General features: G+C 38.2%; 1 protein-coding gene across 2 annotated transcripts in view; it reads left to right on the top strand.

The window, feature by feature from the left end:
• si (sucrase-isomaltase (alpha-glucosidase)) overlaps window positions 1–21781 on the top strand; it is a 78759-nt gene extending 56978 nt beyond the window's left edge. Inside the window, exons 37-47 of one of the 2 annotated variants that reach the window (XM_047392806.1) lie at window positions 344–477; window positions 612–646; window positions 1221–1337; window positions 7070–7218; window positions 11480–11564; window positions 11659–11715; window positions 12212–12336; window positions 12895–12983; window positions 15073–15122; window positions 17888–18058; window positions 21468–21781. In XM_047392806.1, coding sequence (XP_047248762.1) covers window positions 344–477; window positions 612–646; window positions 1221–1337; window positions 7070–7218; window positions 11480–11564; window positions 11659–11715; window positions 12212–12336; window positions 12895–12983; window positions 15073–15122; window positions 17888–18058; window positions 21468–21542 — 1087 coding nt within the window. In that variant the 3' untranslated portion in view covers window positions 21543–21781. Of the gene's footprint in view, window positions 1–343; window positions 478–611; window positions 647–1220; window positions 1338–7069; window positions 7219–11479; window positions 11565–11658; window positions 11716–12201; window positions 12337–12894; window positions 12984–15072; window positions 15123–17887; window positions 18059–21467 lie in introns of those variants that run through there. The other variant, XR_007042501.1, reaches the window with a different exon arrangement.
• Window positions 21782–25748: the final 3967 nt, after the last annotated feature.

Here is a 25748-nt window from a genome sequence, read left to right as displayed (position 1 = left end):
TTAAAACTCATAAAAAAGTTTACTTTAAACATGTAGAGCAGAGCAAAAACAATCGGGAAATACAACTTTTCTTGTAATACTGTTGTAAGTATTCACTGAGATGGTAGTTTTTTAAAAAGTGTCAGAAACATTTAACAATGGTAATGCTTAGCCATTGAGGGCAGTCACTGTAGGGATTTATCAATTGTATTATTGTGATTTCACAATACAACATTTCATCAATGTATTTGTTTAATTGCTAAATTCAACATCTTTAACAACTACTTTCTCAATGAAAGAAGATGCTATTTTATGTATAACCATGTCTGTTATTTAAGACAAAATTGTGTTTTTCTTTATGCAGTGCTTTGCTGGAAGTGACTGGTAAGAGAGGAATAGTTGTGACTAGGTCTACCTACCCAACAAGTGGGAAATGGGCAGGACATTGGCTGGGAGACAACAACTCTAGCTGGGACCAGCTGTACAAATCCATCATAGGTATGTACAGATACAGACACAGACTACATAAGATACATTTCTTGTCCATAATTACTGATTACAGTAAATCTAACTATAGCAGCATCATGTAGAAACTAGATCAAGTATTTCCTGTTTTCTTTTTTTGCCTTCAGGCATGCTGGAATTTAGTCTGTTCGGCATTTCTTATGTAAGTATCAATATCTCATCTTAGTTATGACCAGACATAATCTTATTGATGTGACCTTGTTCTTTTTAAATAGATTACAGGAGCTTAAGTGATCTGATTTTGTTTGCTTGACCCACTGATCAAAGGACATCTGAAAATAATATGTGAAACCTGTCATTACAAGCCCCATCCCATCTGACAGATTTTGAGCAAGCCTGGCATGACCTATAAAGTTTGAGATTAATGGAGCATTTCTAGATGTAACTTGCATTTTCAAATTCTTGTTGAGTTTCTCTGGCCCTACTCATTCACCCTTTTGTCCTTGATTTATTTGTTTCTGTCCCTTCCTCTTCCTCATGCATCTCATCATCTCATTGAGTCTAGGAATAATCATAATCTGACACCTTATTGATCGTTTTGTGGAGAATCATTTGCATGCTCCCAGTCGAGCCACAGGGTCATAACAAGCAAAGACATTTGAAAAATGGAATGCTGGCACCAAAAGTGGTGTGATCTCTGTTGTCATCATTTGAAGGTGTTCTGTGTAGTTATACCTGCTCTCTGATACCTTATCTGTCACTTTTATTGTTTTTAGACTGGCGCAGACATATGCGGGTTCTTTAACAAAGCTGAGTATGAGATGTGTCTTCGCTGGATGCAGCTGGGTGCCTTCTATCCATATTCCCGTAACCACAATGGCAAGGGCAACCCAGTGAGTTACTTCAAAAACACTCATACAGCAGAAATTTAAGTAAACACTGATTAGCTTTTAATGTTTACTTTATGTGTGCATTGAATTTGCAAAAAATAATTATATTGTCCATTATTCGTCTGCTATCATGTCAATAATGTTCTCGAAGCTGTATAATGTTTTGCTGCAGAGCTTGATTTTTACCACTATAGGCTCAGCTGATGGTCCAAATGCATTTGTCCAGTCAGCTCAGATAGCTCAACTTTTCACTAACTCCATAGCTTTATTGTTAAAAGAAATAAACACAGCAAATCTCAACATTCTTGGCATAGTGACATTTTAATTCACAGTATTTATACCTCACAAAGACAAAAAATTAGATTTTAGTTGAAACAGTCATTTGAAATGAATTCTGAGGGAGAAATTATTTTTAGGATTTGGAAAAGCTAAACTAGTTTGTACATTTTTTACTAAGTAAAAAGAGTCAAAGTTACACTAAAAGGCTTGTAAAAATAAAAATACAAGTTTTCACTGTGGATATTTATTGACATAGTGATGTAAATAAGTTGGAAATACATATGTTAAATTAGTGAATGCATGGTTTAATATGACTGTAATTCCCTTAATTGATTAGCATATTAAATCGCATAGAATTAACATTTAAATTTAGAACTCAATCAATATTTGAAATTATTGTATGTTGAATTTTATAGTTAATTGGATTTTTATTTATTTCATGGTAATGTTCTGCAACATATCATGAATTTATTTTATCTGTCAACCTTACCTATCAAAGTCAGATGATGGGTCGAATACTCTTATAAACAAGATAATTGGTCTATTTGACAAGCCATAGTGAAATGTAAATTATTTCGTTATTTACCTGAGCAAACATTTATTTAACAAATTATTCACTTTTTGAATTGTTACGTTTTGTCTTGTACACACATTTTTTTACATATTGCAATGGACCAGCATGGTGTTTAGCATGGATGTAATAAGATCTATTGCCATGAGAGCAATGATTAAATATTGCAATAATAAAATAGCCAAATGTTTCTCAAAGTGAAGTCCATCCTGCACACCATGATGTAGTGATCCAGTTACTATTGGACAGGTTGTTATAAGCCCTGGATATAAAGGGAAATGTTTTATGCCTGACACCCTGTTCAAGACCCCTATTTCTTTGAGTTTAATCAGTAAATGTTTAAGATTTTGAACAAAAGATACACAATTTAAAACATAGTTTAAGATTAACAAAACTGTTATTCTCTTTGTGAAAACACGGAAAAAGGGGATCATTTTCAATGATTTTCGTTTTAAATATTTTTTGTAGTGCCCTTTCTTAACAGTAATCTGATGGAAACCAGGCTGAGAGATAAGGTGGGAGGACATACAGCAAAGGTCTCAAGCTCTGGAACGTTGGAGGGCTATATCAGGAATTAGTAGCCTCCATATATTGAGCACCAGCTCTAATACTACACTGCGGCCCCCAAAATTTTCTATTTTCTATCTTTCTTAGCATTAAAACTGCCTTGAAATGAGCCAACATCTCAATACATGGATTAGTCAAACCTGGAGTTAATTATTATACATTAAAGTATTAAGAGTAAAGTTTGTTTCAAAACCCTTTTCTGTATTTGTGAAAACAAACTAAATTTGATTCTTAGTATTTAAAAAACAATTCTTAAACAATGGCTTGCTCCTGTGAACTCAGTATTGTGTATCGTCTTGTCTTGTGAGCTGAATGTAATATCACAGGCCTGATATTATTTAGTGTAAATAACCTTAGAATTAAACCTAAAAAGTTAGGTCCTGAAACAAACGTAATGGCATCCAAACGGTTTATGGAAATTGTTTACCTCAACCACTATGAAATTTGTCACACATTTTTTTAAGAACTTTGAAACTGATGTTGCTTACAGGGCTACCTTTTGCATGTGAGGCATAAATTGCTAATAACAAGTCAACAGAAGCCCACTTCAAAAGATCCAAACTGCTTTTGCCTTTAACCCCAACCTTGGAAGCTTACAGTATTTGCATCAGCCAGTAATGTCAGGCTGTACAAACACAGTTCAAACAACAAAGTATTGTAATCAACTTTCCCTCCTGTTTCCCATGTGGTGTCTTTTCTAATTTGTGTCTTGCATACATACCTACACCCACACAAACACATGAAAAAAAAGACCTGTTTGGATGTCTGGTGTCGTTGGCATTCATTTTAGTGGTGACCTTTAAGAGCGTTGGAACACATCTGAGAAATCCAATAATGCCCGTCCAGAGATCGATCCCATAGGGCGAAATTTCTCCACACAAGAGTCTGCATTACTAGACAGGGCACCTACGTGCATCTGTGTGTGTGTGTGTGTGCGTGTGGGTCCATGTCTGTGCTTTTTAACAACATGGAGTGGGAATGTAATTGAATTCTCAAGGTGATCTGAGTACCACAGCGCAACACCTTAATTCCACATTAAAAACACACTTGCAAACTTGCACAGCATTTAATAATGACCATGCAATAAAGACATCAAATGGGTGTTTGCAGAAGCAAAACTGAATTTTATTTATTTATTTTTTCAGATATTTAAAAGTAAATAGGAAGAAAAAGTGGGGATCATATGACAAAGGAGTGATAATGATGTGAGGGCCAAGCGGTTACTTGTGCTTATTAAGAAAAGAACATAAACGTTAAAACTGTGAGATGGGAGGAAAGAAAAGGTCAGCTATGTCAACTATACTCTAAAAAGTAAAACATTCCGACATGTGAAGAGTGTAACCTCAAGGCTGCTTAACTGGAAGTATGACAACAATATATATTAACACTCAAACCAGATACTGTAGACTCTGTGAAGTCAGAGAGAGGAGAGTTTCTGCGGAGTCATTCCTAGCGCTCTGTCACACTCTCTCTTTGCCCTCAGATAGACTTTCAGCACTGACCTCCAGATAATTTTAGTGCACTTGCAAAACACTGCTGGGTCCACGGTCAAATCAAAACCCAGTTAATTAAGCAAGTTTAAAAGCACACTGAAATACAGCACACTTTTTGTTGACTCTTTATAAGATACCAGGGGATTACCACATGTGGCTATGGAGGTGCATGTGACTTGTTAAACCTTTCTCAATGTTAAAAAAGTCAGATTTTCTTTTTTTATTTTTATTTTTTATCAAAAGATGTAAACATGGTGTTTTTTTTGTTTTTTTTTACTTTTTTATGCAGTATTTTCCTTTTTTTCATTAGGCCACAAGCTATGTGCAATTTTCTTTTCTTTGTAATTTTATACAAAGTTTATTCTGAAATCTTAAAAAAGGAATTAAGTTGTGGTTCTTTGACTTGGAAAATAAAACAAGCACATTCATGAAGGTATTTATAAATGTATATATTTTTTTAAGAGTCACATATGACTATAGACAAATTTTAACTACCTGTACCAAGGGCAGAGACAGCTCTTTGGATTGTAAAGACTGGTAATCCTTGATCACTAAACTAGTGATAGCATAGATAGAATTTGAATAACTAAATAAAGAATGCTTATGTTTGTAGAATGATTTCTATTCTCTCTGTCTCTCTTTTAAAAGCCAATGCTTACTGCCTAGTGCTGAGAATTACCTTCCAGTAATCAAACTTGATTGTACAGAATTAGGGTAGAAAAAGGGCTCACTGAAATTTGAGGCACGCAGAACTCCTTTGGTCTCCAGTTAATTAGAAGTGTGTAAATTTGCTTGGAAAATTAGGTGATAATCTGGTATATTCTTCAGGTCATTCGATAATGGAAAATGTCTGTATTCAGTTGCATGCAGTTAGGCCTCTACTCGGAGACCACTGTACATTTAATTATCACTGCTACAAGTAAAAATCCCATTCAAGGTAACTTACTACAAAGAAAAATCAAACTGTGTGTTGTTTCTTTACTAATCCTAATGGTTTCTCTAAAAACTATCAAATAATATTTTGTTTCTCCAATCATAAAGGAAAGTAGCACATACACACTTAGAATCTAATTTTTCTTTAGAAAACAAGGCAATTTGCAGGTGCGGTACACATACACGACACAAGCACACAACATCATAGGGAGTACCATATGGTCTTGACATGCTTCAGTAAATATTCTTAGTGATAGAGGGTGTGTGTGTTTACATGTGTGCACTTGACCAGATTGATTATTGTCCACACTGCAGTTCCTGGAAATGAGCACAGTTTTATAATGAGCTACAATTACTTCTAGATTTGCCTGTCTGCAGAAAAATCACAGTACATCTTGTGCTCTTTATCTACTTTTCTCTTTTGAGGAGATTGTTCAATTGTTGCTAATGATAAGTTTCTGTTATTAAATGGTACAGTGCCTTGCAAAACATTTTACACCGCTTTAACCTTTTCAGATCACAAACATGCCACGCACGTCAATACGCTGTATTAGGCAGAATTTTTTATTGGATAGACCAAGACAAATTTGTGCATATTTGTCGAGTAGAAGGAAAATAATACATGGTTTTAAACATTTACTACAAAAAATGTGTTGTGCATTTGTGTTCCTCTCCTCTCCCTTCCTCTCGCACTGTATTCCCTTTGATGGGGATACAATGGAAGAATGTTATTAGGTGATATAAAACAACAAAATTACTTTTTTGCTTACATACAAAATACTTTTTGTTTGTGGAACACTTACAGTGCAAATCACTCTGAAAATACCCCCATGTTGAAACGTGGTGGCTGTGTCGGAGCTTCTCTTTAAGGACAAGCAAACTGATACTGGAATACTGTTAGAAAACGTGTTAGACGCTGCAAAACACTTGACACTGGAGCCAAGTTTTTCTCCCCAGCATGTCAATGACAGTAAAAACACAGCTAGAGCTACATCACAATGATTTAGGGCAAAGCTCATTCATGTGTTAGGAATGCATGAGCTAAAGCCCAGGCCTGAAAATTTAGGATCTGTGGCAAGATTTGCCGTTAACAGATGTCCTCTGTCAAATCTCTTTGGGCTTGAGCTATTCTGCAAAGTGTTTAAAGGAAATAAACAGAACTCAAAATACTACATATCGTGATATTACAGTGATTAACAGAATACACAAGGAACCAGGAAAACAAAGAAGATTAAAACATACAAAATACTAAAGTACAGAACCAAAACCATGAAGAAACTTAAAACTAAAGAATAAGCTGAATATGGAAAGCCAAGGGTGATAAATGTAAAAGCAAAACACCAAACCAAAGTCCTTGCAGCTGTAGCTGCAGCAAAAGATGCATTATGCTCTATGAGTACTTAATAAGAAATTTTGATACACTTTTCAGTTTTTTATTAATAAAACATTTTGAAAACCAGTGATCAGTTTACTTCTGCTGAATTTCTTCACATTGGTCTAATATTTGAAATCCAATGTAATTCAAAGTTTATTTGTGGTAACAGGTATGCGAAATCCTCAAGGAGCAGGAATACTTTATGTCAATTCAATATAGTCATAATTCACAAAGAAGTCATACGATTTGGTTACTGGTGACAAGGAAACAGTTTTTAGATCCACGTTTTAGATCACAAATGAGAAAAATAAAATAATGAAGCCAAGAAAACTAAATAAAGTGCTTATGAGACAGATCAAAAGATAGACCAAGGTTAAAATGTTTATGATGAAGTATGATATAAGTACAACATTTTAAACATCATATATATTTGTGACATGTTTAACATACATACTTTGTATTGATATCGAAATTACTTGTCTTCATCCACATATATTTGTGCTTGCTCCTTTTTCAGAGACAAGATCCTGTTAGCTGGGATAAGAAATTTACCGAGGCATCCCGGGACGTCTTGAACATCCGTTATACCCTCCTGCCTTACCTATACGTGCTGATGTTTGAGTCACACACTAAAGGAAGCACAGTTGTCAGACCCCTACTACATGAGTAAGCAAAGGCACACATGTCCCATTTGCTCACACTTTTATCAATATGGCTTGCAATATTATATCCAATCACTGTGTTTGTCATTTTATGATGCAACGATTCTTTAAAACTAATTAAAGTGGTTTTAGAGAATTAAGGGGTGATGGGTTTTATGTCTTTACCTTTAACAGATTTTCAGTATTTCTGTTTTGATGGCCTACTATCAATAAAAATTACTTATTGGTATACTGTTTTACATTGAATGGGTTGGAAATTGAGAAGTTCGCTCTTTGCCATAACAGCTACAGTGTAAAAGTGTTAATGTTAGGTATTAATTAGTCAACTCAGGGGGAAGAAGAAACGAGTCTCTGTTTTTCTTGCGCAAGAGGTAGCTCACACTCTGCAGTGCAAATCTACAAAGTGTTGGCACCCTCTCTCTTTATTTATACATGCTGGTTCACACACACAGTTCAACAGACAGTTCAGGCATTTAGGGTGTGTGTGTGTGTGTGTGTCTGTGTGTCTGTGTGTGTATGTGGGGTTAGGGTGCATGTGTTTTGCTTTTAAACAGCGAGGGAGTGGGGACTGGTACAAGCAGCCCCCAGATGTTGCTGATAGTAGCATAACTCACTCCTCTCCCCATCTCCCTTTCTGTGGCACGTGGGAAGGGAAAAGCACTTTGTCCAGACATTCAATTCAATTCAAAAATACTTCATTAATCCCAAAGGGAAATTAAATGTTATTATAGCTCATATTATGAAGGTTTTCTCAAAGAGCCGTTGTAGATGCTGATGGCTGTGGGCAGGAAGGATCTCCTGTAGCGCTCCGTCTTACAGCAGATCTGAAGAAGCCTCTGACTGAAGACACTCTGTTGTTGTAGGACAGTCTCATGAAGAGGATGCTCAGGGTTCTCCATAATGTTCTTCATTTTATGAAGAATCCTTCTTTGCGCAATGATCTCCAGAGGTTCCAGAGGAGTCCCCAGAACAGAGCCAGCCTTCTTTATTAGCTTGTTGAGCTTTTTTAAGTCCTTGGCTCTGATGCTGCTTCCCCAGCAGATGATGGTAGAAGAGATCACACTTTCCATAACAGACTTATTGAAGATATGCAACATCTTGCTGCAAACACCAACGGACCTAAGCTTCCTCAAGAAGTACAGTCTGCTCTGTCCCTTGTACTTGGCTTCACAGTCTGTTGTCCAGGTGAACACCGAGGTATTTATACTCCTCCAACCACCTCCACTTCTTCTCCCATGATATAAATAGTTTTTGACTTATTCCTGTTTCTCTTAAAATCTACAATCATATCCTTTGTTTTAGTCACGTTCAAAATGAGATGATTGTTTCCACACCATGCCACAAAGCGGTCCACCACCTTCCTGTACTCAGCTTCTTGTCCATCTCTGATCCACCCCACGACTGCAGAATCATCCAAGTATTTCTGCAGATGACAGGAGTCTGTCTTGTACTGGAAGTCTGAGGTGTACAGAGTGAAGAGGAATGGTGAGAGTACAGTCCCCTGTGGTGCTCCTGTGTTACTGACTACCTGGTTAGACTCACAACCCTTCAGTTTCACAAACTGTGGTCTGTTTGTCAGGTAGTTTTTGATCCAGGAGATTGTTGAGGCCTCCACCTGAGTCTTCTGGAGTTTCTGTCAAAGCAAATCAAGTTGGATTGTATTAAATGCACTGGAGAAATCAAAGAACATGATCCTCACAGTGCTACTGGCTTTGTCCAGATGACAGTGGGTTTGTTGAAGCAGGTGTATGATGGCATCTTCAACTCCAACTCCACAGCGATAAGCAAACTGAAGGGGGTCCTGATGGTTTATTGTTTGCTTACTCAGGTGGGCCAACAGGAGTCTCTCTAGGACCTTCATGATGTGAGATGTCAGGGCAACAGGTCTATAGTCATTGAGGACTGATGGGTGAGTTTTCTTTGGTACCGTAACAAGACAGGAGGTCTTCCTCAACACCGGAACCTTCTTCTGGGCCAGGCTAAGGTTGAAGAGGGGCTGCAGAATCCCACAGAGCTGCTCTGCACAGGCCTTCAGGACTCTAGGGCTGACATGATCTGGACCTGCAGCCTTATTCCTATTCAGTCTCTCCAGTTGTCTCTTCACCTGACTTCTTGAGACACACAGGTGGAAGGGGGAAGCAAAGGAAGCCATCAGCATCTTCTGATATGGTTGAAGGCAAACATGTAGAAGCAGAAGGGTCTAGGGCTGAGGTGGAAGATAAAACATTTGAGTTGTTACTGGACAGCTGTGGGTCCTGTGGGTCAAAGGAGGGTGGGATGTCTGTTTGGCTGTGAGCAGGAGAGGAGGATGCATAGCTTGTTTCTGAACTGAACCTATTGAAGAATGTGTTCAGTTCATTGGCTCTGTCCAGACCTCCATCGGTCTGATCATCCTTCTGCTTGAAGCCCGTGATCTTCTTCATCCCTGACCACACATCTCTGATATTGTTTTGCTGGAGCTTGCTCTCCAGCTTCTTCTTGTACACCTCCTTGCTGTCTTTTATCTTGACTTTAAGTTGCTTCTGTATAATCCTCAATAATTCTCTGTCTCCCTCTCTGAAGGCTCTTTTTTTCTTGCTAAGCAGGTCCTTCAGGTCACTGGTGATCCAAGGTTTGTTATTAGGGAAGCATCTCACGGTTCTGGTGGGGATGATGTTATCCACACAGAAGTTTATATAGTCGGTTACACACTCATTCATGGCATTGATGTCCTCTCCATGTGGCTGGCACAGTGCGTCCCAGTCTGTAGCCTCAAAGCAACCTTGCAGAGCTTCTTCAACTTCTTGTGACCATTTTCTCACAGTCCTTTTTATTACAGGTTGCCTCTGAACAAGGGGCTTATATTTTGAGCAGAGAAAAACAAGATTGTGATCTGATTTGCCTAGAAGAGGTCTTGCTGTAGAGATGTATGAGTCCTTGACATTTGCATAAAACAAATCCAATGTTTTGTTTTCTCTGGTAGAGCAGCTGACAAATTGTTGAAACGTTGGAAGTGTAGCAGAGAGTGAAGCATGGTTAAAATCACCAGAAATTGCCACAAAAGCATTGGGGTTTTGTGTCTATAGCTTAGCAACAACTGAGCTGATGGCATCACATGCAGTGTCGGCAACAGCGGAAGATGGAACGTAAACTGTTGCCAAAATAACACTGGTGAACTCTCTGGGTAAATAATATGGACGAAAACTTACTGCCAACAGTTCAATATCTGGACTGCAGATATGACACTTCACAGTAGCATGTCCTGGATTACACCATCTGTTGTTCACAAGTACTGCCAGTCCACCTCCTTTACATTTGCCGCTCCTCTTTAAATCTCTGTCTGCTCGTATGGTTAAAAAGCCCGGCAGAGAGACGCTGGAGTCGGGGATATGATCCTGCAACCATGTCTCAGTAAAACACATGATACTGCATGCCCGGTACTCTGGCTGGGTCCTTTGTAGGGCTTGGAGTTCATCCAACTTGTTTCCCAACGATCTCACATTGCCCATCAAAATCGATGGAATAGATGGTTTGAACTTCCTCCTTCTCTCTCTTCTCTTAGCTCCTGCTCTGCATCCACGGCATCTCCTTTTCAACTCATCAGGGATTTGGGGTTGTAGCTGAAGTATTATTTGAGCTTTTGAGATATTAATCAGCTGCTCCCGGTTGTAAGAAACAACCCCGTTGCCATGGCAATGCATCATAATAAATGTCCAAAAATAGAAAGTATTAAGAAAAATCCTCCAAGCTGCACAGCATCCGACACTGGAGTGGACAGACATCCAAAAAAAATCAACTGTATCCACCACAAGAGGAATAGTTCACAAAAAAGAATAAATCAGAATCAAAAGTAACAGAGCTACTCCAACCTGCTGCCACCTTGAGCGGCGCAATTCTACAAATGAGTTTATCATGAGTGATAAACAATACAAAAGTTTTCAAACCCTAACAAAAAGCCTTGAACCGAGACCTTTTATTTCTAGTAAGACTGCCTCAAAGCCATTTGCACAGAGGCCTGTGGCTGCACTTGGCAGATCCCAGATGAGAGTATTTGAAATCGTTCGAAAAAGATGTATTTATTCATCTGAAGAGATTCCTGTAAAGTCACAGATGGTTTTTAAGAAGCTTCCAGAATGAGTCTGGCAGAGTTATTTGGCTTGCATCTTCAAATAACTGAATTCTAGCATAAGTATTTGAACAGTCGTTTGGGCCAACGACGCATGAGTAAGCTTTGGTACAATACCCTCTCTGTCAGGATTAATAGCTTCTTTGCATCATTGTCACAGGTTTGTAAAAGACAAAGCTACATGGGACATCCACACACAGTTTCTCTGGGGACCTGCCCTCCTTATCAGCCCTGCCCTAGGCCCAGTATGTTTATACCCTAACACAGTATTCTTCTTTTATTTCTTTCCTTATCAGTGTTTATCTTCTTATTTTCTTTGGTTTCTTTCTGTGTGAACAGGGAGTTACAGTGGTAGAAGGCTATCTTCCAAATGCACGTTGGTATGACTACCACACAGTGAGTATCTGGCTTAAATTTCTTTTAAAGACAGACATTTTTATTATGAACTAAGTTGTATGTAAAAACAAGGCTGCAGATACCAAGAAGACAATATTGTTAAAAGAAATAAAGTATCTGGCAATATTGTTTTGGATTTGCTTCTTCACAATTGTTGATAATGCTCTATTGACAAATATATAGTTCCTAGTGGGAAGTGTCAAACAACATAATGAAATAAAAAAAGAAGCTAACATTTATGACAAGGCATAGTTGTTGTGTTTGCCTCCATTTATTACCTGTGCCCTCCAGGATTACAGTAGCGGCATGAGCAACTTCCTAATTCAAATGTTGACCAATGACAAAGTGTGAAATACTATGACATATACCTCTGTAGAATTAGCATACCATATTCATTGTGGGAATTTGAAATAATTCACTTACATTAATACATCCTGAATTTTTCCTCTGTCCCATACTTTCGCTTTGAGTAAATAAATATGTCAGTGTTCCTTAGGCCAAGGATGTTAATATGCGTGCCACAAAAGTCAACATGACCACACCATTGAACCATATTAACCTTCATGTGAGAGGCGGATATATCCTACCCTGGCAGAAACCAGAGAACAATACATTTTACAGGTAAGTACATTTACGGTTCTTACACATATATCAGTATAACGAAGTTTAATCTAAATTAGCATTCCGAAGCATGTCTTTTTGGGAATCCCTGGTTTCTGTACTTATGTGATCACAATAAATTAAGAAAAGGAAAATATATTTGAAATGAATAAATCAAAACCTGCTACTAAATTATATAAAAAGCTAAATTATAAAGAATTATATAAAAAACTCTTTTATAGTTGATATTAATAGAAAATAGAAACATTTTCATCAGAGACTAAATTAGAGACAATATTACATGTTGCAAATATGATGAGATATGTCTTTAAATTGGGCCTTTTGTCAAACATTAGTAGGTAAGTTGCTATTTGAACTCAGTTTGACCCACACGTTGCATGCATGCAGCATAAGATAGTTGGTGTGGAACAACAGAGTAAGTGTCAGTGGGTATGACTGAGAGCGACACTGTTCCAGCAGCAGTTTGATAAGGTGGATCCTCTTAGCAGAAATGGAAAGCAGCTGGTATAAATAGAGAAGATCATTTAGCTCTAACACTCTCTGTCTCTTCCCTTTTAGTCGAAAGAATCCTTTGGGACTCATCGTTGCCCTGAGTGACTCTGGTACTGCTCAAGGATCGTTCTTCTGGGACGACGGAGAAGGAATAGGTGGGTGAAAGGTCACTTATCCAAAGAGGAGGGGTGGGGGTGGGGGTGGGGAGGTAGGGGTGGGGGACAACAAGTGGGGGTCTCCCAGAAGAATTTCTGAATCATCGTGATGTAACTGCTAGGGGTCAGGCCGACCAAGCTGCACGTTACCACGGTGATGCAGCTCCTATTGTCCTCCTTTCAGACAGGGAAAACCACTCCACTCGGCTTCGTAGGGACAGCGTCTCTGCAGGAAATTCTCTGGAGCACAGATTGCTTCTGCGGGCCTCAGAGAGAAAGTAAAGCAATGCTTATACCTTACTTCCCTTTTTTATGAGTGAATACCGGGTACACAAACAGTAATTCATCCGTACTTAACTCAGTGCATATGATCGATGATCGTATGACACCTTTTGAAGAGTTTATGTCTGTTTGCCAGCAAAGAGACAATAGTGCGCTGTGCCTCCCCTGTCCCGATGATCACTGGTGTGGAAGAGAAAGACTTGTGGGAGAAGTGGGAGTTTTATACGGGCAGTGGCATCATGGGAAGTCCGCTGTTACCCCGTTTATTGGTTGTGCCGGAAGTAGCAGTGCAATTTATTTTGAAAGTTCCAGGAAAGTCTGTACTGGCCTTTCACGTTGTAACCATGGCTTTGGTCCCAACAGAATTCAATTAATTTCAATGCAGTTCTATTTATATAGTGCCAACTCACAACACATGTTATATCAAGGCACTTCACAAAGGGTTTGGAATAGTGCAGGGTTGTTGGGGAGGTTAGAATATACTACTGAGTGTTAGAGGTTGGCCATTTTATAATGGGCTATGTTTAGAGGTACTAAGTAAAATGATAAACTGATAAGGTTTGTCCATCTAGACCCCACTGGTGGCCATTGTTATACTAAAAACCACAAGGATTAGGGGCACCTCTCACTGTCAGACTGATAACCCCAGACTGAGAACCAAATGTAATTAGATGTAAGCCATAAACATCAAAATAAATGGAAATAAGGACTAAAACACATCACTTTGTTTGTATTAAATCCATACAATTAATTTAGTTTTTCTTTTTTGAATGGACTAAAATATTTCACTTTGGGATTATAATTTCTAAATGTACAAAACTGTAAAAATAATTTTGAAAATGTGGGAGGAAATCCTGTAATTATAATAGCATCTTCATGTGCACAACTTTATTCAAAAGAAAAATAGTTATGGTCATTGAAGATCTACTCGTGTAAAATCCCTAGTGTGGTGTTTTATGAATACATTGAAAATGTACCAGATTAAAAGAATTATGAGAAATCTTTTGGAATAATTTGTAGTTTAATTGAGAAAATCTATATATTTTTTAATGGACTTTAAAGGATAGTGCCATTCAGCTGTGACAATTGTTTATCTACCTTCTCACTCAATTGTAGACCCTCAAATGCACTCCCTCACACAGTTAAACTGATTCAGCCCATGAAGTGCTTCTGTGAAAAGATGAGCTCCTCTGTGAAAGGCATGTTTGTGTAGGGACAAAAGTGAGAAAGTGAGATAGAGAGTGAATGAGGAACGCAGAGAGGAGGGTAGTGACAGACACTATTACAGTAATTCCTCGTGTCGCTGCCTGGAGATATGCTCTCCATCACTCCACTTTTATCTTGTCCCTTGCTCCTTTCTCATGTGTCTATCTGCCATGTACCCTGTCTGTGTCTTTTTATGTTTACTTTGCCTCTTGGTTTAGTCAGTGCGTACCTGTATTATGTACTATTCTGCTGTTTTAGCCCTAAACATGCAATTCCTTTTTATTGCTCATTCAAGCTGTCTACTTTCTCATTCAACCACTTGTCTGTTTATACAACCATTTTCATTCTGTTGGGCATCTTAACTTTCCATTAACTTGTTTTATTGCTAAAAATTATTTGCTAATTGAAATCAGCCTGAACTCAGCTTGGGGTTATCACGGAGTCAATATTGTTTTACTTATTTGCTACAAAAACATTGTATAGGCTCAGTACTTGTCCTGAATCTTCCTATGACATTCATTCTGAAGATAAAAAAACATTTTCTCTCCACCAGTGTCTCTGCTTGGTATTTAATTTACTCCTATTAACTTTTTCCCAACAGACACAGTTGGAAGAAACCAATATCTCCATACCACCTTTTCAGCAGAAGGGGTAAGTTCAAGGCCAACAAAATTTCACATGTTCCTTTTTTAGATGATTGAAAATCTTTATTTATTATAACTAACTCAAACGAAGTAATTTAAATAAACTTTCAACTTTTTTGATTAATGATTTGTCTTTAAGATTGCTTTAAAAACTGTCTAAAGCAGATGGCACAGGAAATGTGTACTTGTTGACGCATTATAAAATCGCATATTCATGGTGTTATCAACATAGATTACTCTCCATTAAAGCAGGAATATCCCAACTTGGACCTTTTTTCCCCAAAACCAATTTGAGTCATTCACCGATATACCAAGATCCACAAATTCATATATTGTACTAAATATGTTCAAAAACTCAGTAGCTTGGGGATCTGACACTGTCCATCTCAGCAAATTCTTCCATAAACTCACATATTACTTCTGCTAATGTTTTCATGCCAAGATATTTGCTAAATTGCTAGAATATTGTTAGCATGTTTACTGGCTGTTTTGATATGACTTGTTAGTAACCTGCCTCTGTTCAGTGAAGTTTCAGCTAATTCTATGCTGACAAAATTTACAGAAAAAATTGTTCTCTTGTACCATTAGCTTATCTCTTTGCTTTGACTGGTTTTATTTTTACAGACAGGAAGGTAATGTTAATGAAAAGGATAAAAAAAACACATTTGAGTTGTTAGGGAACCGCAGATTTGGGATTGCGAGATCTTCCCATTGTAAACTCAATGCCTTGTACACAGTCTTTCAGTTACCCCAAGCAAGCAAAAATGTATTAACTGAATTAATCTGAGAACAAAAAGGTCTAAGCTAAAGCTAAGTTATATGCTGTATTTGGCATGCTGAAGTGCGTGAAACTTCATCAGTGCAGATGGAGCAACATGAGATTTAGCTATTTTATTGTTGGGTAAATATTTTACAAAATTTTTGTATTATATCTGTAAATTCCATTGTAAGGGGACCTTTTTGTGTTAAATGTTACACTACAGCTTCAACACTCATTGGATTTTTCCGACAGCCTAGCTTAGCTGGAAATTACATTATGTATGGTACAGTATCAGATACTTACAAAGACCATATAGGACAATTATTTACTTAAATAATTACCTGAATAATTATTATCATATTTTATCTTGATCACACCATAGTGTACATTGTTTTATAATGTTACGTTACAATACATAGAACTTAGTTTAGGGCCATGTCATTTGCATAAATATAAACAGAAATATAAAAATATGAATAATGAATTTGTCCTAAAACAGCAAATGGTTTTTTCAATAAACATAAAAAGTTGGCAAGGTTGTGTTTTTTCCTTCAGTTTACTAAAGGAGAGCAAAAATACCTAGTGCATCATTCCAATGACAGGCCAGAGTTTCATTTTTACTAAAAGAAGCCACATCAAACTGTGATTTTTCTTTAAACAGCCTGTTTTCAAGTTGCTGTATTGTCAGGGGAGAATAAATAGTGTTTCAGTGTGGAGAGAGTACCAAAACAGAGAGGAAAAATATGCTTTAAAAAATTTACTTGACTTTTCAAGGACATGGTCTCAGAGTAAACTCACTGTCCATAACAACAGAGACACCATGTGCTTAAGGAAAACCATCGACTATGCCACTCAATCAAAACCTGTTCATTATGTTCTTAGGTTAAAAAAATATATAATAAATTTAGGAAAAAAACTTATACAAGATTGATGATTCACTCTTGTTTACACTTCTGCTGAAACTGTGACCTCACAGAAATAAACATGTAAGATTCAGTTAATATGTGTGCATAAATAAAGGCTTATGGCTAAGTATCATTATAAGGAAATATTTACCAGACCTCAATTTGAGTCATATACAGTATGCCAGAAACTTCCCAGTCACTGGGCCTAAAGGGAATAGCACAGTTCTCTTTGTTTTTTGCTTTTTGTTTGTTTGTTTGTTTTATCTGTTGTTTTTTTTTGCCAGCCAAACAATCACAGGCACACATTCATCACACAAAAATGCTCCAAGTTATACATACTGTACGTGCGCACATCTACAGTATACACATACAGTTACCATAGAAAAACATCGGAGGCTGTCCTCTGCCTACTATCAGGCTCAATCTAAAGCAATTTTACATGACGATTAAAACAGACACAGTATCTGGAAGCCAAAAAAGACAGAAGCAGCGAAAAGAAGTGGGCATATGTGTTTGTGTATGTGTGAACAGGCAGATGTGAAAGATCAGGATAAGTTGGGCATTGAGGCCAATGTTGTTTTGCAGATTAGCAGATTGTATTCTGTTTTGGATTGGCTGTGTGTGTGTGTGTGCCTGTGTGTGTGTGTGTGTGTGTGTGTGTGTGTACAGTCTTGGTTGTTTTGTACCCAAATATTTTGGGTTCAAAAAAGAGCCACCTGCTACGGAACTGATGATTTAAAGTATTTTTCTTTAATCTATTCAATGCCTACTGTAAAGGAATGCAGTTAATTAAATCAAGTATATAATAAATGGTTTTAGGGTCACAATCTGTCATATTACATGTCAACCCCAATCACTGGAAATATACTGTAATATAAAGTTTTAATTTGTAATCAAATAATCATAGAATAAAATAAATTACATGAAAGAATGAACTGATATAAAATGGTTGCAGAACTGTATGCTTGTGGGTAGGAAAAACAAGTAAAAGAAGTCTCTTTCAATGTGCTGTTAAAATAAGTATTTTATCAGGTAAACCATCACACCTAAATAGGTAGGCTAATTGCTTATAATTATCTATGTTCGTCTGTTTTTTTCTTCCTTCAGAAAACCTTGTCCAGTGCGGTTGTTCACAACGGTCTAGTCGCTGCTGATTATGTAAACCTGGGTTTGGTGAAGGTTTGGGGAGCTGGCACTGTGAAGGTCACAGGGGCAACCCTAACAGACTATGAAGGATTGCAGCATTCACTCAATGTGCAGCACAACACCGACACTGAGGTCAGAAGTGTTTTAAAATGCTTGTTGTTGTTGTTGTTTATTATGATCTCATGCTTCCACACTAGTGTAAATGTGAGGTTTTGTTTCTTTGTCTTTGTGAAAAATTAGGAAAATAGAATAAGAATTCTATAAAACTAAAAATATGTTGCACAAATACACAAAACAAAGCAGACTTTAATAAGTCTCCTTTTTGTTGACAAAATAATGCTTTCTCCAGGTGCTTCTTTTTTTCTACATCTTTATGTATTACAAGTTTAAGTTACATTTTCTTAAATTTGAAATGTCACCATCATATAATCTGGTAAAATATAACTATAACTCTACTCACATAGAAATCAGAGTTATCTAAATTGTTTGTAACTTATCTTTACCAAAGTAGAAAATATGATTTAAAAAAAAACTAGTTCAGCAATTATTTTTCCCCTAGTATGCATAAATATGCTTTTCTATTTATTTTGCACGTGAACTTGGCTAAGTTTCTGCTCTAATAATCCCAGCATAAACAAATTAATCAGTGTCTGACGTGCAGTTTCGTGTGCATCACTGTCATTGCTCAGTAAGCTTTTTATTTTTTTATTTCAACACACATGTCAGCAGAAACACACACAAGTGTTTGAATTGACTGAGCATTTTCCAGGCACTTTAAAATACCTAACAAAGCATGAGAAAACTTAGGTTCTCAGCCCATATCCTGCTGCGCCACACTCTGACATCTAATAGCTGTAATCAATGCTGTCTTCTTTTTGAAACTGTTGTTTTGTCTTCATTTGGTGATGAACACAGAACAAGGGACTTGATATACAACAGAGATGTTAAAGCAGCTTGTATGTTTTATTTTCTGCCAAAGAAATGTTTAGGAAACTATTAAACAATATCAAAAATGCCTTAAAGTTCAGTTTACTTTGATCTTTAGAAGCCACTCTTAAATGTAACATTTTCACATTCATCTTTTTTTTAACATCAAAGTTATTTCCCAGACTGACTTGGAATGAACCTACTCAGTGGTCCTTTGTGAAGCAAAAGGGCCATGGTCCACAGGTTTAGCCAGAACTGGAACGAATTCAGGGTTCAACTTAAGGACGCTTTGGTTGGATTTGTACTGAGTAGATCAGGACTTTAGGTGATAGGAAAGCCAAAAGAGCTCAAACATACAGTGGCAACAATAGTCACAGATTGGAAAATACCCAGAAAAGGATTTGAAAGAAAAGACCAGGGTATGCAAAGATGGTTAGAGCTGTTTTGCAGTGACACACACAATATTAAGAACTGACTCATCCATCCATCCATCCATCCATCCATCCATCCATCCATCCATCGTCTTCCGCTTATCCGGGGTTGAGTCGCGGGGGCAGCAGCCTATGCAGAGAGACCCAGACTTCCCCCTCCCCAGCCACTTGGTCCATCTCGTCCGGGGGAATCCCAAGGCTTTCCCAGGCCAGCCGAGAAACATAGTCCCTCCAGCGTGTCCTGGGTCTTCCTCTGGGCCTCCTCCTGGTGGGACGTGCCCGGAAAACCTCACCAGAGAGGCATTCAGGAGGCATCCTAACCAGATGCCTGAGCCGCCTTAACTGGCTCCTCTCGACGTGGAGAAGCAGCGGCTCTACTCTGAGTCCCTCTCGGATGACCGAGCTTCTCACCCTATCTCTAAGGGAGAGCCCAGACACCCTGCGGAAGAAATTCATTTCATCCGCTTGTATCTGTGATCTCGTTCTTGGTCATGACCCAAAGCTCATGACCATAGATAAGGGTAGGAACATAGATCGACCAGTAAATCGAGAGCCTTGCCTTTTGGCTCAGCTCTCTTTTCACCATGACAGACCGGTGCAGCGCCCTCATCACTCCTGATGCAGCACCAATCCGTCTATCGGAATCCCACTCCATTTTTCCTTCATTCATGAACAAGACCCCAAGATACTTGATACTTGAACTTGCACTTATTCTCATCCTGGCCGCTTCACGCTCGGCTGCAAATTGCTTCAGTGAGAGCTGTAGATTATGAGTTGATGAAGCCAATATGACCACATCATCCACAAAAAGCAGAGGCGCAATCCTACGCCCACCAAAACGGATCCCCTCAACACCTTGGCTGCGCCTAGAAATTCTGTCCATAAACGTTATGAGCAGAATCAGTGACAAAGGGCAACCTTGGCGGAGTCCAGCCCTCACCGTAAACGAGTCCAACTTGGCCGGCAATGCAGACCAAGCTCTGACACCAGTCGTACAGGGACCTAACAGCCCATATCAAAGGGCCTGGTACCCCATACTCCCGGAGTACCCCCAACAAGATTCCCCGAGGGACACAGTCGAACGCCTTGACCAAGTCCACAAAGCACATGTAGACTGGTTGGGCGAACTCCCATGAACCCTCCAGGTCCCTGCTGATAGTGTAGAGCTGGTCCAGTGTTCCACCGCCAGGACGAAAACCACACTGCTCTTCCTTAATCCGAGGTTGGACTATCCGATGGACCCTCCTCTCCAGAACCCCCAAATAGATCTTACCAGGGAGGCTTAAGTGTGTGGACTGACTCAGAGAACACAAAAATAAAAGAAAGGATTACAGAAGATAGTCTATGTATTTATATAATATGTAATTTTTCACTGCTATAAAATACTTCTGCTGAGGTTGTGTACCTGTTCTCGGTGCCCTTCTTGGGATCATGAAAATGATACCCAGGGCAACTTGTTAAATAATCAGAGGAGAAAATGTGTCCAATGTTCAGATTTGATCTGATATTTGAGAAGTTGGACAGAATAAAGTAAGGCAAGATATTGAGAATTGCATACAAGAAAAGTCAGGACTACTGTTTTTTTGTTTTGAGGATGCAAAGATTGGTGGTGAAGGAAAATCAGAAATACATCCCATCTAGTGAAAGATAGAGAATACAATGCTGAAAAAGATTCACATGAAGGAAAAGTGAGCAGAGAGAGATAATTGAGTAAAGATGACAATGGTGTGAATGGTGATAACTATTTTTTTTAGTATGATACAATCAATTACTTGTTATTACGGACTGATTGTGTAATAACTCGAACATCAGTAACTGAATCAGTAAGCAGATGGTGGTGTCTTTTAGATACAATGAGGTGAGAGAGTCATTTCTGCCTTTTATAACACAAGGTACTTACAATCATGCAGAAAACTGATGTATGGTACGGAACATTAGGAGAGATATTAGCAACAAAGAGGTGTCTATGCATGCCCATGCTATAGGTCAATGAAGTAGCTCAAACAAAATAAGGAGCAAGTTTTAGACACACTTTTGCACATCTATTATCTTAGCACATATTGTGCAAGGCCCTAGAGATAGAAGATACAAAGCAATTGGTTTTATTTTGTAATTGTTTTTACACATATAACACAGTGTTATTAGGATCATTCATTCTTCTTTTCTCTTTGTTCTTTCTGTAGGAGCTGATTATTGATGCTACCTCAAAGGCTGTACCTCTGCATTCTTCTTTCAGTATAATATGGAGAACTGGCTGAAAGCCATACTTGTCTATTTTGCTATTAAATGATTCGTGTACATACTGATCCAATAAGACAAATCTTAATTTGAAACAAAATATTTATATTACATTAAATACCAAACCTTAATCTATTGTATCAGTGCCGACTCTGTTTTAAGAAAGATCTGAAACAGTTTTTTCATAAGTGTGCCTTAAAATGAAATGTTTGAAACATAAAAATATGTGATGAATAAAATCTGTAATATTTTACAAACAGTGATGGTTGCTTTATCTTTTTTTATCCTATTTGTTAGACACTAAGAGTTTATTTTCTTTAATTTGCATGAAGCACTTTGATGCTTATAGAACTCACATGCTGATAAACATTTTACAGGTTTGTCTTTTTTATGAGATTGTCACTGCACAATCCTCTATTCAATCACAAAGGTTATGCATGACAAATTTAACTCAAGGTTAAGAAAATATGTTTCATTTAATTCATTTTTTCTGCAACTAATTTTGGGAGTGTGGAAAATAAGTGGTAGTATAACTTGTATCCTTGACAACTGCATAGCTGGCATTTCATGAATAGTCCAAGCCTCTGTTTTTAAAGGCAAACGTTTTAGGGTCAAAGGTTTATACACTTTTTCACTTAAAGGGTCTCTTTAGTTTCATTACTAAATTGTAGATTCTCACCAATAGCAACACAACTGTGAATTAACACACATGGAAATATATAGTAAACAAAAAGTGTGAAAAAGCATTTTTATATTTTAGATCATTCAAAATAGTCATCCTTTGCTTTAATGACTGCTTTGCTCTCATAGCATTCCCTCCATGAGCTTCATGAGGTAGTCACCTGAAATGGTCAAAGAGTCTTGAAAGAACTTCTCAGAGGTTCAATGAGAGACGGCCAAAGGTTAATATTTCAGTCATCACAGCAAAGGGCTGGTATTTTAAAGAGTCTAAAAGGGGAAAACAATTAAAATTAAAATTTTTAGATTTTTTAAACTATAATATTTTGATTTCTTTCGATCAAACAACACAAGGTTATGCATGACTGGGAAGTCGAAGGAAAAGGATGCATGGTCGTCAAAATTATTTACAAATGACAATCTGAAAGGTGTGGCGAGCATAGGTCTTGAGTCCTTTTTAACATAATACCCCTAAATAAAATCCAGTAAAACCAAAACCTTTCATAAATCATCAAATTAATTAAAAGTCTAAATGTGGTGTAAATTATGTACTGACCAGAGCTATTCTGTGAAGATCTCAGAGGTTTACATTAGCAAGCAAACCTTATTACATGAGAATATTAGTAAAACAACAGCATGATGAAGATCAAGAGCACAACAGGGATAATGTGGAAAAATTTAAAACAAGGTAGGGTTATAATAACTCAAAGTTTGAACATCTCACTGAGCACAGTTTAGTTAATCAAAATGGAAAGAGTATGGCACAACTTCAAACCTACCTACACATAAACTGACAAGGATAGTGTTAATCAACACACAGCCTAAAGGTCAATGGTGGCTCTGGAAGAGCCCTAGGGATTCACAGCTCAGTTAAGAGAATATGTAGATTTATCCTGTCCTGAGCATTCACTGGGTGGTGGACCGCCAAACAATGAAAAATATTTTTTGGTACATATATGCTTCCACAATTCATAACAAGCATCCAAACAATGGTGTATTTGTTAATTGTAACTCTCATATGGTTGCAAGATATATTACAGTCCTTTGCCTCATTCAGTTACCTTATTATGCAAGGCACCCCCAGGGCTCTTCAAGTCAAATTTAAGACTTTTTTAAGACCACTCAGAATGAAATGCCAACTTCACAGCCATACCAGCAACATTTTGAAGAATATGATGGAAAATCAGTAAGGACTTTAAACCCTAGAAAATAATTACTTGCCAAGTACTTGAATTTAATAAAACATTTTATTGTATTTAAACCTTTATATACACTGCTCATAAAATAAAGGGAACACTCAAATAACATATCCTAGATCTGAATGAATGAAATATTCTCACTAGACTGTTGGAGATAGGCACCAGTTTCCCCGCGACCCACTATGGAATAAGCGGTAGAAAATGACTGACTGACTGAATACTTTGTTCTGTACAAAGTTGAATGTGCTGACAACAAAATCACACAAAAATCATCAATGGAAATCAAATTTATTAACCAATGGAGGTCTGGATTTGGAGTCACACACAGAATTAAAGTGGGAAAAAAACAAACTACAGGCTGGTTGATCCAACGTTGATGTAATGTCCTTAAAACAAGTAAATATGAGGCTCAGTATTGTGTGTGGCATCCACGAGCCTGTATGACCTCCCTACAATGCCTGGGCATGTTCCTGATGAGACGGCGGATGGTCTCCTGAGGGATCTCCTCCCAGACCTGGACTAAAGCATCCGCCAACTCCTGGACAGTCTGTGGTGCAACGTGATGTTGGTGGATGGAGCGAGACATGATGTCCCAGATGTGCTCAATTGGATTCAGGTCTGGGGAATGGGCGGGCCAGTCCATAGCTTCAATGTCTTCATCTTACAGGAACTGCTGACACACTCCAGCAACATGAGGTCTAGCATTGTCCTACATTAGGAGGAACCCAGGGCCAACCGCACCAGCATATGCCATGGACCAGCTGTGCGGCCCTCCAAAGAAATGCCACCCCACACAATTACTGACCCACTGCCAAACCAGTCATGCTGAAGGATGTTGCAGGCAGCAGATCACTCTCCACGGTGTCTCCAGACTCTATCATGTCTGTCACATGTGTTCATTGTGAACCTGCTTTCATCTGTGAAGAGCACATGGAGCCAGTGGCGAATTTGCCAATCCTGGTGTTCTCTAGCAAATGCCAAGCGTCCTGCACGGCGCTGGGCTGTGAGCACAACCCACATTTGTGGACGTCGGGCCCTCGTACCATCCTCATGGAGTCGGTTTCTAACCGTTTGTGCAGACACATGCACATTTGTGGCCTACTGGAGGTCATTTTGCAGGGTTCTGGCAGTGCTTCACCTGTTCTTCCTTTCACAAAGGCGGAGGTAGCGGTCCTGCTGCTGGGTTGTTGCCCTCCTACGGCCTCCTCCACATCTCCTGGTGTAATGGCCTGTCTTCTGGTAGCGCCTCCAGGCTCTGGACACTACGCTGACAGATACAGCAAACCTTCTTGCCACAACTCACATTGATGTGCCATCCTGGATGAGCTGCACTACCTGAGCCACTTTTGTGGGTTGTAGAGTTTGTCTCATGCTACCACGAGTGTGAAAGCACCACCAACATTCAAAAGTGACCAAAACATCAGCCAGAAAGCATAGGCACTGAGAAGTGGCCTGTAGTCCCCACCTGCAAAACCACTCCTTTATTGTGTGTCTTGCTAATCACCAAAGATTTCCCCCTGTTGTCTATTCCATTTGAACAACAGCAGTGAAATTGATTGTCAATCAGTGTTGCTTCCTAAGTGGACAGTTTGATTTCACAAAAGTTTGATTTACTTGGAGTTATATTGTGTTGTTTAACTGTTTCCTTTATTTATTTGAGCAGTGTTTAATAGACTTTAGCTTTGTAAGATGTCTAAAAGCAAAATAAAAAATATGCATATTTCTTGCATTAAGAGTCAACATTGCTCACTGTTGCTTCACAAACAATCTTTTGGTTATACAGGTCCTTCTCAAAAAATTAGCATATTGTGATAAAGTTCATTATTTTCCATAATGTCATGATGAAAATTTAACATTCATATATTTTAGATTCATTGCACACTAACTGAAATATTTCAGGTCTTTTATTGTCTTAATACGGATGATTTTGGCATACAGCTCATGAAAACCCAAAATTCCTATCTCACAAAATTAGCATATCATTAAAAGGGTCTCTAAACGAGCTATGAACCTAATCATCTGAATCAACGAGTTAACTCTAAACACCTGCAAAACATTCCTGAGGCCTTTAAAACTCCCAGCCTGGTTCATCACTCAAAACCCCAATCATGGGTAAGACTGCCGACCTGACTGCTGTCCAGAAGGCCACTATTGACACCCTCAAGCAAGAGGGTAAGACACAGAAAGAAATTTCTGAACGAATAGGCTGTACCCAGAGTGCTGTATCAAGGCACCTTAGTGGGATGTCTGTGGGAAGGAAAAAGTGTGGCAGAAAACGCTGCACAACGAGAAGAGGTGACCGGACCCTGAGGAAGATTTTGGAGAAGGGCCAATTCCAGACCTTGGGGG

Source organism: Girardinichthys multiradiatus, chromosome 18 (genome assembly GCF_021462225.1).
Source record: "Girardinichthys multiradiatus isolate DD_20200921_A chromosome 18, DD_fGirMul_XY1, whole genome shotgun sequence".
In the NCBI taxonomy this organism is placed as follows: Eukaryota; Metazoa; Chordata; class Actinopteri; order Cyprinodontiformes; family Goodeidae; genus Girardinichthys; species Girardinichthys multiradiatus.
Note: the sequence above shows the minus strand (reverse complement) of the source record. Positions and strands in the feature narration are given on the sequence as shown.